Source organism: Lipotes vexillifer, unplaced genomic scaffold (genome assembly GCF_000442215.2).
Source record: "Lipotes vexillifer unplaced genomic scaffold, Lipotes_vexillifer_v1.1 scaffold234, whole genome shotgun sequence".
Lineage (NCBI taxonomy): Eukaryota > Metazoa > Chordata > Mammalia > Artiodactyla > Lipotidae > Lipotes > Lipotes vexillifer.
Genome location: NW_006782612.1, coordinates 1,371,007 through 1,384,353, shown reverse-complemented (window position 1 = coordinate 1,384,353; position 13,347 = coordinate 1,371,007). Strand labels below are relative to the sequence as shown.

The 13,347-nt window shown below is 41.8% G+C and overlaps 1 protein-coding gene across 4 annotated transcripts in view; it reads right to left on the bottom strand.

Annotated features, from left to right (window-relative positions):
* The window catches only part of NRCAM (neuronal cell adhesion molecule), a 99,443-nt gene that overhangs the window by 24,069 nt on the left and 62,027 nt on the right, over positions 1-13,347 (bottom strand). For 2 of the 4 annotated variants that reach the window (XM_007455342.1, XM_007455343.1), the window contains 3 exons: positions 3,808-3,930; positions 2,372-2,548; positions 1,335-1,370 (listed from right to left, as the gene is read on the bottom strand). In XM_007455342.1, the coding sequence (XP_007455404.1) occupies positions 1,335-1,370; positions 2,372-2,548; positions 3,808-3,930 (336 nt within the window). The remainder of the gene's footprint in view (positions 1-1,334; positions 1,371-2,371; positions 2,549-3,807; positions 3,931-13,347) is intronic. The other 2 variants (XM_007455344.1, XM_007455345.1) reach the window with 1 other exon arrangement.

Below are 13,347 nucleotides of genomic sequence, written 5' to 3'. Positions count from 1 at the left end.
GGGAAAGAGGCCAGGCTTTCTCTGGAATGCTTCCATGAAAGGGTCTAAGGGGAACCCAGCAGTAAATTACTGTCAAACCACCACGGATTTTAATGGATATCTAATCATCCCCAGAAAGAAGCACACTTATAAAGGAGAGGTTCCATCCTTCCACGATCTAAACATTTTGAATGTTTGAATGTTTACAACTTTGTTCTTCCAAGGGTAAAAACACCTATAAAACATTATTAAGATGATTGAAAATGGTCACAGTTCTTATTCAATCATTCCCAAATCTACCTGATCTACATTTTAAAATTTACCAAGACTCTGAATATAAGATTTGTACGAAAAGAGAAGATATGACCAGGCCTGAGCTCCCAAGATTTGAACAACTTAGGGCAAAGCACTTATTTCTTTTGGTCGACTTTTTCTTCATTCCAATTTGTACTTGTTTAGTCTGTCAAAGCCCAGGAAAATCCCTGCACAGGGGGTGCTCTATATGAGAACAGTGCCATGCGAGGCAGGGAGGCCTCCACTGCTCCTTAAAAAGCTGACAAATCTACCAATAGGCAAGAGTCAAAGACTGGGGGATCTTTGGGTGGAAGAAATACTACAGTTCATTCCAGCACCATTCTCCCAACCAGTCTTCCTCATCCAGAGAGCTGTGAGCAATAAAGGAGAACAAGAGTAATTCACTGTGATTGTTGGCTCTTCCCCAGGAGACTTAGGCAGTCCGGCAAAGACAGAAATGGAATAACACAGCTGAGCAGAGCATGCGGGCTGCCTGAACACTTGGTCAGAGGGGATCCCACTGGGGAGGCTTTCAGTCCCAGGGCAGTTGGAGTACGGCTAAGCTGAAATTCCAGGTGGACAGTGTAGTGTGATGCCAGCAACGTGTGCACTGTGTCTAGGAGGAGTACAGGTAAATCAGATTAGAACAGGAAGCTCGGATGGTCTGATTTCTGACTGGCTGTTTTTATCACAGGACTAACATTTCTGAACCCTTCACAGACAGCATGGCCATCACGAGGGTCTGTGGCAAAGGTACAGTTTGTGTCCTAGGTACAGTTTGTGTCCTGTCTGGTCTAGCCACGGTCATAGCATTAAAAGCCAAGATTAGGATTTGGACCTGGGATAAGTCTTGAGAAAAGGTGAATTCAATGGGTGGCTTTCTCCTTGTAAAAAAAGACTAGACATGAATTTTAAAGTCAAGATCTTGCAGGATCTTATCTTCCTTTTGGTGCTTCAAAGCTTATTTTAAATATTTTCTCTTTTAACCCATGCTGCACTTCCCCATGGTTAACATGGCAAATTTCACACATGTAGAAAGTCATGCAGTTGAATGATTTTACCTTTGCCTGCACCTACATCAGGTGGGAGAATACCAGCTTTCATGAAGGGAAACAGAAATAGGACACTATATAGTTAGCATGTAAAGCTACATAAAAACACTTCTTAAAATGCTAAAGCATGCAAGAAGAATGGAGTGTACCACATCAGGTACAGGGGACAAAGGTACGTTCTTGTTCCCAAACTTACCAGTAATCAAATCCCCACATTACTTAAAGTGCTTTATTCATACTTGCCTATTATGTAAGAAGGCTTAGGAGATTTCAAACCAATTTTGGGGTAAAAATGTCAATTTCTTATGCTATGGAAGATAATCAGAAATGATCCTTAAGCAATTCTACAATTTAGAGACATGCAAAATCTTTTACAACGCTTTTGATCATTTTCATCGAATCTCAAGTTTTTCAAAATCATTTTTAAAAGTATTAAAGGAAGTGTTCATTCTTTTTCTAAATACTTTAATGGGGCTCTTTTGCTTTCTGTACCAGATGGCATAGCAAACTATGAAGTCCCATGCTCAAACACAAAGTAAATGCTTTATTTAATAACTGTTTTGATTTCCTTGCTAGAAAACCTAAATCAGTATGTAGACTAGCAAATTATTTTCTGGTGAATCAAGATCAGAACCACAGTTACATATATTTATTTGTGTATAGGTATGCATGTCTGTGTGTGCGTGTGTGTATTACACGTGTGTGTGTGCGTATATATGTAAAGTTGTAGATAGGAAAAAACATTGCCGTGAACTTTGAATTTAAATGTGGCAAAATACTGTAATTTCCTACTCTCACCTCAATATTTTAATATGTTTAAAAATTTCATAGGGACTTAAAAAACAAACATCAAATCATTATTCCAGTATGAATTAAATAGCTGCTTATATATATATATATCAGAATGAGAGGTTACAAATAAGTGTTTGTATTAATTGGGTAACATGGATACTTCCATGGTAAGAAGGAAAGAAAAAGCATCAGCTTCCAAGATTTTTGTCTCACGATACGTCTAGTTATGCGGATTTTATACATAACCATCTTACCTTCATCCACAGTTGTTACTGCTTCCTCTGTTATTTGACCTCCTGATCCTGCTGCTGTTTGTGCATAGAAATAAAATTTATACCGAGTGCTGAAATTTAAATTTTTTAAAGTCCAGCGGGTCTTGTTGGCAGGAATTTTCAAATCCACCAGAGGGCCTAATTCATGGGTGCTGTTAACTGTCAATAAGAATATAAACAAAATAAAGTAATAAAATAAATGAACAAACCAAACGAAAACAAACACACTGATACAGAGAACAGAACAATGGTCACCAGAAGGGAAGGGGAATGGGGGGAGGTTGAAATGGGTAAAGGGGTCAACTGGATGGAAACTAAACATTTAGTGGTAGGCACGCTGTAGTGTATATGGAAGTCAAAATACAGTGTTGTACACATGAAACTTACATAATTTTATAAACCAATGTTACCTCCGTTAAAAAAAAAGAACAAAGTGCATTCCCCATTCATTGCTGTAGGAATACTATCGTAAATAAATATGTCAACCAAAAATGTTAAACCTGGACTACACTGACTTTTGTAATCCTACTCACTCTTTGTCCGACATAATTGATAACCTTACACAGTCCTATAATTGGGAGATTGGGGTTGACATACACACACTACTATATATAAAATAGATAACTAATAAGGGCCTACTGTATAGCACAGGGAACTCTATTCAACACTCTGTAATGACCTGTATAGAAAAAGAATCTAAAAAGAGAGTGGATATATGTATATGTATAACTGATTCACTTTCCTGTACACCTGAAACTAACAGAGCATTATAAATCAACTACACTCCAATAAAAATTTTAAAAAAAGATAATCTCAAGGTTCACAGCGATTCTAATACAAATGCATATATTAATATATGTATGTATATATATAAATATATATACATAGATATTTAATTTTGTTTTTGCATACCTTTTAAATATAAAAAAATAAACTATGGGATAAACCATAAAAAAAATCCTATAATATGGTGTAACAAGGGGAAATACATTTTCCATGGGCTTCTAAGCTGGGAGAATCTTCTGGTTGAATCACAATAGCATTTCTCAAGTCTTTGTTTTTGCAGGTGGAGTCATGGGTTGTTAAATAACCCTAAATCTCATCTTCAGAGGCCTTGTGCCAAAGAAACCCCTCTTCTTACCATTTGCTGGTTATACAATACATGACGCCTACATACATAATGACAGCACGCACCTAAACCCCATGCTCAAGGTCTGTATTATCCTACGTTATTTAATTTTCAAAAGCACATGTCATTTTTCTTTAAAAAGTATGATTTGAAGTTCCTTCCAGAATGACACTTGAAGGTATATGTATCTATTCTACATCTGTAAAGAAATACCCCGTTTGTATTTTAAGATAACAGTTTTTTTCCTTCGTAAACCATATTTCCCTGTTTCCTTCTCCCCATAACTTACTTGGCTGATATTTTAGGGTGTACTCTGTCAAAACGCCATTCGGGTGGCTTGGTGGCTCCCATTCCAAAGTGAGAGAATCTAGCGTTGGATTAACAATCTTCAAAGAGGATGGAGCGCTGGGGACTTCAAATGAGACATACAGTCAACACAAAGGTTTCTGAATGTTTCAAACTGTATTAAAGAGAAATATTTCACCAGGTCCACACAACTCATCAAGATTTTTCTTTTTGGCTGCACCAGATGGCATGAGGGATAGTAGATCCCTGACCCGGGTTCGAACCCGTGCCCCCTGCAGAAGTGTGGAGCCCTAACCACTGGACTGCCAGGGAATTCCCCAAGATTTTTGTCTTCTGTAACTCATTTTTGTTCCTGATGCAGCTGAAAACACGTTAATAGAAACCTGTTTCGCTTTTCCTCTTTTTCCCTCACCATTTCCATTTAGATTCATTAAAACCATCCTCTCCAAATACATAAGGGCTTTGCCTTTATATGGACCCAAACCAATGGTTTTAAAAGAAATGGTACTTGTTTGTTTCGTGAATGGGGCCTTAATAAAAGCGAACTAGTGACTGAGTGGAACTATTCTAACCAGACCGTTAAGTAGAAGCTGTGTTCTTTCTGGGCTATTAAGGACTGTTTTCTCCAACAAATCAGATGTCTCCAAACAGTCAGAACACCCTGCCTGCTGGGCTCTGGGCCTGAGCCAGCACCCGCCAAGCGCAGAGGAGCTCTTATCCGGAGAGCTGAGAGATGCCTGGCAGCTCGTAGTGATGGACAACAGCCCGGGTGCTGGCACACCCCTGGCTCTGGGAAAGGAGTGCAGGGTGTCAGGTTGTCCGTGGCACAGGCTGGCAAACACCAGCGGAAACATGCTTGGTCTTTTATTCACCTCCTCAGAGCATGATGGATGATGGCAGCCCTCCCTCACGATCGTGACCTTCTCTACCCAACCTACCATGTTCCCTAAACCCTCCTGTCCCTCTAGCCAGAAACCAGGCAGTCGAGCTGAATTTCCCCCTATGCCTCATTTCCACCATCTCCTGGGACACTAAATCCTGCCGCACCCACCCTGCTAACCTCAACGGTATCCATTCCCTCGCCTCTCTGCCACTGCCCCCCTTCAGACCCTCGGTGGGCTTTGCCTAGAACAGTCCTGGCCCATAGTTCTAAGCTTCCGCGAAACACCCCTTTGAGAATCTGATGACAGCTACAAACTCTGCCCAGAAAAATATACGCACCTTGTATATAATATTAGGGGGTTCATGGAGCTCCTTTAACCCATTCATTGACACCTGAAGAGACTACCGTCCTCAGGTTAAGAGCTTCTGGCTTGAGGGTTAATAACCATAGCATTTAAGACCATCCATAATTTTGGTCCTCCCTAGCTGACCTTCCTCCCTTTTCTCACCATTCTTGGCTGCCTGACTTACTGTTCTCTGAAGAAGCCATGCTGTTTCTTACCTTTGTGTCTTTGGACAGACTACTCTTCTCTTGTCTGTTCTTTAATCCCCTGGTTCTCTTTTCTATGGCACCTTCCCCTGAGCCATCTAAAGGGCCAGTGTAGGGTCTCACTAGCGAAAGCCTCTAGTGGAAGGAGCCCTAAACCTCCAAGGAGCAACGAGGCTGACGACAAGCCATTGTAATGAGATGGGAGGAGGACACAGATGATTCTCAGAGGCTGTTGGGTAGCTGCCAACACCATGAGCCCTTCAACCAGGAGGGAGGACAGGGTTTGTCTGTGACCTGCTTTTAACCACACCTGGGTATAGATCCAGAAAAAACAAAAACACTAATTCAAAAAGATACATGCACCCCAACATTCACAGCAGCATTATTTACAATAGCCCAAGCATGGAAGCAACCTAAGTTTTCATCAATAGATGAATGGATAAAGAAGATATGGTACATATCTGCAATGGAATACTACTCAGTTATGAAAAAGACTGTACACCTGTAACTTACATAAGATTGTACAGCAACTATACTTTAATAAAAAAAGAACTGTCCTCTAAAATAAAACTGTAACCAAAATGTTTATTAAAAAAAAAAGACCAGGGCTTCCCTGGTGGCGCAGTGGTTGAGTCCGCCTGCCGATGCAGGGGACATGGGTTCGTGCCCCGGTCCGGGAAGATCCCACATGCCGCGGAGCGGATGGGCCCGTGAGCCATGGCCGCTGAGCCTGTGCGACCGGATCCTGTGCTCTGCAACGGGAAAGGCCACAGCAGTGAGAGGCCTGTGTACCACAAAAAAAAAGACCTAAGCAATCCACAGCAGCTATCTGGATCATTTTCAATACTGGCTTGAGGAAAAATTCAAGATAAGCAAAGGCCATGCTGGCGCCTTTCTTACTACAAGGTCCTCTCTCCTCATCCACTAGGCTCCCAGGTGTCCGTGTCCTGACCCCCTCAGGCCCCCGCTCCTGCATCAGCTGTGTGTGGTTCTCCCTTCCTCCTCCGCTTGCATAGCCCACACTTGCAATGACTCTTCCATTCTCTTCCCAACACATTCTGTCAAGACGGCCAACCTTCTAATTCAGATCCACGCTAGCATGAACTGCAAAGGTGCACTGAGAAAGAAGTAAACTACAACCTAGAGGATTCTCTTCCTTTCTAGATATTTTTCTTAGGTGATCACATCTAGTTCACATGCTTTCTGGCTAAGGTAACTGAGGTTTAGAGAAATTGTATAACTTGCTTCAGGTCAGAAAGTTAATGACCCAAGTCAGCAACAAATTAGCAAGGTTCTACAACCTAAGTGTCCATCAACAGATGAATGGATAAAAAAGCTGTGGTATATATATACAATAGCATAATACTCAGCCATAAAAAGGAACACACACACACACACACACACACACACACACACACACATATACACACAATGGAATACTACTCAGCCACAGAAAAGAATGGAATTTTGCCATTTGTAGCAACATGGATGGACTTGGAGAGTATTATGCTAAGTAAAATAAGCCAGACAGCAAAAGATAAATACTGTATGATAGCGCTTATATGTGGAATCTAAAAAATACAATAAAGTAGTGAATACAACAAAAAAGAAGCAGATTCACAAATACAGAGAATGAACTACTGCTTATCAGTGGGAGGGAGTGTCAGGTACAGACTATTGGGGGTAAGACAGGCGCAAGGGGGAATCGGGAAGATGGCAGAAGAGTAAGACGCGGAGATCACCTTCCTCCCCACAGATACACCAGAAATACATCTACACGTGGAACAACTCCTACAGAACACCTACTGAACGCTGCCAGAAGACCCCAGACCTCCCAAAAGGCAAGAAACTCCCCACGTACCTGGGTAGGGCAAAAGAAAAAAGAAAAAACAGAGACAAAAGAATAGGGACAGGACCTGCACCAGTAGGAAGGAGCCGTGGAGGAAAGGTTTCCACACACTAGGAATCCCCTTCGCGAGTGGAGACTGCGGGTGGCGGAGGGGGAAGCTTCAGAGCCGTGCAGGAGAGCGCAGCAACAGGGGTGCGGAGAGCAAAGCGGTGAGATTCCCGCACAGAGGATCGGTGCCAACCAGCACTCACCAGCCCGAGAGGCTTGTCTGCTCACCCGCTGGGGCGGGCGGGGCTGGGAGCTGAGGCTCGGCTTCGGCTGGAGCGCAGGGAGAGGACTGGGGCCGGCGGCGTGAACACAGCCTGCAGGGGTTTTTTGCACCACAGCTAGCCGGGAGGGAGTCCGGGGAAAAGTCTGGACCTGCCAAAGAGGCAAGAGACTTTTTCTTCCCTCTTTGTTTCCTGGTGCGCGAGGAGAGGGGATTAAGAGCGCCGCTTAAAGGAGCTCCAGAGACGGGCGCGAGCCGCGGCTAAAAGCGCGGACCCCAGAGACGGGCGGGAGACGCTAAGGCTGCTGCTGCCGCCGCCAAGAAGACTGTGTGCGAGCACAGGTCACTATCCACACCTCCCTTCCGGGGAGCCTGTGCAGCCCGCCACTGCCAGGGTCCCGGGATCCGGGGACAACTTCCCCGGGAGAACACATGGCGCGCCTCAGGCTGGTGCAATGTCCTGCTGGCCTCTGCCGCCGCAGGCTCGCCCCGCACTCCGTGCCCCGCCCTGCACTCCGTGCACCTCTCTCCCCACCCCCGGCCTGAGTGAGCCAGAGCCCCCGAATCAGCTGCTCCTTTAACCCCGTCCTGTCAGAGCGAATAACAGACGCCCTCCGGCGACCTACACACAGAGGCGGGGTCCAATCCAAAGCTGAGCCCCGAGAGCTGTGCGAACAAAGAAGAGAAAGGGAAATCTCTCCCAGCAGCCTCAGAAGCAGCGGATTAAATCTCCACAATAAACCTGATGTACCCTGCATCTGTGGAATACCTGAATAGACAACGAATCATCCCAAATTGAGGAGGTGGACTTTGAGAGCAAGATTAGTTTTTCCCCCTTTCCTCTATTTGTCAGTGTGTATGTGTATGCTTCTGTGTGAGATTTTGTCTGTATAGCTTTGCTTTCATCATTTGTCCTAGGGTTCTATCCATTTTTTTCCTTAAAAAAATTTTTTTTTCTTAATTATTATTATTATTTTTGTGGTACGCAGGCTTCTCACTGTTGCGGTCTCTCCCGTTGCGGAGCCCAGGCTCCGGACGCGCAGGCTCAGTGGCCATGGCTCACGGGCCAAGCCGCTCCACAGCATGTGGGATCTTCCCGGACCGGGGCATGAACCCGTGTCCCCTGCATCGGCAGGTGGACTCTCAACCACTGCGCCACCAGGGAAGCTCTATTTTTTATTTTAATAACTTTATTTTATTTTATTTTAACCTCTTTCTTTTCTTCCTTCCTTCGCTCCTTCCTTCCTCTTCCTTCCTTCCTCCCTCCCTCCCTCCCTCCCTCCCTCTCGCTCTTTCTTTCTTTCTTTCTTTCTTTCTTTCTTTCTTTCTTCTCCCTTTTACTCTGAGCCGTGTGGATGAAAGGCTCTTGGTGCTGCAGCTAGGAGTCAGTACTGTGCCTCTGAGGTGGGAGAGCCAACATCAGGACACTGGTCCACAAGAGACCTCCCAGCTCCACATAATATCAAACAGCGAAAATCTCCCAGAGATCTCCATCTCAACACCAGCACCCAGCTTCACTCAACAACCAGCAAGCTACAGTGCTGGACACCCTATGCCAAACAACTAGCAAGACAGGAACATAACCCCACCCATTAGCAGAGAGGCTGCCTAAAATCATAATAAGTCCACAGACACCCAAAAACACACCCCCAGACGTGGACCTGCCTACCAGAGAGACAAGATCCAGCCTCATCCACCAGAACACAGGCACTAGTCCCCTCCACCAGGAAGCCTACACAACCCACTGAACCAACTTTAGCCACTGGGGACAGACACCAAAAACAATGGGAACTACTAACCTGCAGCCTGCAAAAAGGAGACCCCAAACACAGTAAGATAAGCAAAATGAGAAGACAGAAAAACAAAGAGCAGATGAAGGAGCAAGATAAAAACACATCAGACCTAAGAAATGAAGAGGAAATAGGCAGTCTACCTGAAAAAGAACTCAGAATAATGATAGTAAAGATGATCCAAAATCTTGGAAATAGAATAGAGAAAATGCAAGAAACATTTAACAACGAACTAGAAGAACTAAAGATGAAACAAGCAATGATGAACAACACAATAAATGAAATTAAAAATACTCTAGATGTGATCAATAGCAGAATAACTGAGGCAGAAGAACAGATAAGTGACCTGGAAGATAAAATAGTGGAAATAACTACTGCAGAGCAGAATAAAGAAAAAAAAATGAAAAGAACTGAGGACAGTCTCAGAGACCCCTGGGACAACATTAAACGCACCAACATTCGAATTATAGGGGTTCCAGAAGAAGAAGAGAAAAAGAAAGGGACTGAGAAAATATTTGAAGAGATTATAGTTGAAAACTTCCCTAATATGGGAAAGGAAATAGTTAATCAAGTCCAGGAAGCACAGAGAGTCCCATACAGGATAAATCCAAGGAGAAATACGCCAAGACACATATTAATCAAACTGTCAAAAATTAAATACAAAGAAAACATATTAAAAGCAGCAAGGGAAAAACAACAAATAACACACAAGGGAATCCCCATAAGGTTAACAGCTGATCTTTCAGCAGAAACTCTGCAAGCCAGAAGGGAGTGGCAGGACATACTGAAAGTGATGAAGGAGAAAAACCTGCAACCAAGATTACTCTACCCAGCAAGGATCTCATTCAGATTTGATGGAGAAATTAAAACCTTTAAGACAAGCAAAAGCTGAGAGAGTTCAGCACCACCAAACCAGCTTTACAACAAATGCTCAAGGACCTTCTCTAGGCAAGAAACACAAGAGAAGGCAAAGACCTATAATAACAAACCCAAAACAATTAAGAAAACGAGAATAGGAACATACATATCGATAATTACCTTAAATGTAAATGGATTAAATGCCCCCATCAAAAGACACAGATTGGCTGAATGGATACAAAAACAAGACCCATATATATGCTGTCTACAAGAGACCCACTTCAGACCTAGAGACACATACAGACTGAAAGTAAGGGGATGGAAAAAGATATTCCATGCAAATGGAAACCAAAAGAAAGCTGGAGTAGCAATTCTCATATCAGACAAAATAGACTTTAAAATAAAGACTATTACAAGAGACAAAGAAGGACACTACATAATGATCAAGGGATCGATCCAAGAAGAAGATATAACAATTGTAAATATTTATGCACCCAACATAGGAGCACTTCAATACATAAAGCAAATACTAACAGCCATAAAAGGGGAAATCGACAATAACACGTTCACAGTAGGGGACTTTAACACCCCACTTTCACCAATGGACAGATCATCCAAAATGAAAATAAATAAGGAAACACAAGCTTTAAATGATACATTAAACAAGATGGACTTAATTGATATTTATAGGACACTCCATCCAAAAACAACAGAATACACATTTTTCTCAAGTGCTCATGGAACATTCTCCAGGATAGATCATATCTTGGGTCACAAATCAAGCCTTGGTAAATTTAAGAAAATTGAAATTGTATCAAGTATCTTTTCCGACCACAACGCCATGAGACTAGATATCAATTATAGGAAAAGAGCTGTAAAAAATACAAACACATGGAGGCTAAACAATACACTACTTAATAACGAAGTGATCACTGAAGAAATCAAAGAGGAAATTAAAAAATACCTAGAAACAAATGACAATGGAGATACAACGACCCAAAACCTATGGGATGCAGCAAAAGCAGTTCTAAGAGGGAAGTTTATAGCAATACAAGCCCACCTTAAGAAGCAGGAAACATCTCGAATAAACAACCTAACCTTGCACCTCAAGCAATTAGAGAAAGAAGAACAAAAAAACCCCAGAGTTAGCAGAAGGAAAGAAATCATAAAAATCAGATCAGAAATAAATGAAAAAGAAATGAAGGAAACAATAGCAAAGATCAATAAAACTAAAAGCTGGTTCTTTGAGAAGATAAACAAAATTGATAAACCATTAGCCAGACTCATCAAGAAAAAAAGGGAGAAGACTCAAATCAATAGAATTAGAAATGAAAAAGGAGAAGTAACAACTGACACTGCAGAAATAAAAAAAATCATGAGGGATTACTACAAGCAACTCTATGCCAATAAAATGGACAATCTGGAAGAAATGGACAAATTCTTAGAAATGCACAAACTGCCAAGACTGAATCAGGAAGAAATAGAAAATATGAACAGACCAATCACAAACACTGAAATTGAAACTGTGATTAAAAATCTTCCAACAAACAAAAGCCCAGGACCAGATGGCTTCACAGGCGAATTCTATCAAACATTTAGAGAAGAGCTAACACCTATTCTTCTCAAACTCTTCCAAAATATAGCAGAGGGAGGAACACTCCCAAACTCATTCTACGAGGCCACCATCACCTTGATACCAAAACCAGACAAGGATGTCACAAAGAAAGAAAACTACAGGCCAATATCACTGATATGAACACAGATGCAAAAATCCTCAACAAAATACTAGCAAAGAGAATCCAACAGCACATTAAACGAATCATATACCATGATCATGGGGTTTATTCCAGGAATGCAAGGATTCTTCAATATACGCAAATCAATCAACGTGATACACCATATTAACAAATTGAAGGAGAAAAACCATATGGTCATCTCAATAGATGCAGAGAAAGCTTTTGACAAAATTCAACACCCATTTATGATAAAAACCCTGCAGAAAGTAGGCATAGAGGGAACTTTCCTCAACATAATAAAGGCCAACTATGACGAACCCACAGCCAACATCGTCCTCAATGGTGAAAAACTGAAAGCATTTCCACTAAGATCAGGAACAAGACAAGGTTGCCCACTCTCACCACTCTTATTCAACGTAGTTTTGGAAGTTTTAGCCACAGCAATCAGAGAAGAAAAGGAAATAAAAGGAATCCAAACTGGAAAAGAAGAAGTAAAGCTGTCACTGTTTGCAGATGACATGATACTATACATAGAGAATCCTAAAGATGCTACCAGAAAACTACTGGAGCTAATCAATGAATGTGGTAAGGTTGCAGGACACAAAATTAATGCACAGAAATCTCTGGCATTCCTATACACTAATGATGAAAAATCTGAAAGTGAAATCAGGAAAACACTCCCATTTACCACTGCAACCAAAAGAATAAAATATCTAGGAATAAACCTACATAAGGAGACAAAAGACCTGTATGCAGAAGATTATAAGACACTGATGAAAGAAGTTAAAAATGATACAAATAGATGGAGAGATATACCATGTTTTTGGATTGGAAGAATCAACACTGTGAAAATGACTCTACTACCCAAAGCAATCTACAGATTCAATGCAAGACCTATCAAACTACCACGGGCATTTTCACAGAACTAGAACTAAAAAAGTTCACAATCTGTATGGAAACACAAAAAACCCCGAATAGCCAAAGCAATCTTGAGAATGAAAAATGGAGCTGGAGGAATCAGGCTCCCTGACTTCAGACTATACTACAATGCTACAGTAATCAAGACAGTATGGTACTGGCACAAAAACAGAAAGATAGATCAATGGAACAGGATAGAAAGCCCAGAGATAAACCCACGCACATATGGACACCTTATCTTTGATAAAGGCGGCAGGAATGTAGAGTGGAGAAAGGATAGCCTCTTCAATAAGTGGTGCTGAGAAAACTGGACAGGTACATGTAAAAGTATAAGATTAGATCACTCCCTAACACCATACACAAAAATAAGCTCAAAATGGATTAAAGACCTAACTGTAAGGCCAGAAACTATCAAACTCTTAGAGGAAAACATAGGCAGAACACTCTATGACATAAATCACAGCAAGATCCTTTTTGACCCACCTCCTAGAGAAATGGAAATAAAAACAAAAATAAACAAATGGGACCTAATGAAACTTCAAAGCTTTTGCACAGCAAAGGAAACCATAAACAAGACCAAAAGACAACCCTCAGAATGGGAGAAAATATTTGCAAATGAATCAACTGACAAAGGATTAATCTCTAAAATTTACAGGCAGCTCATGCAGCTCA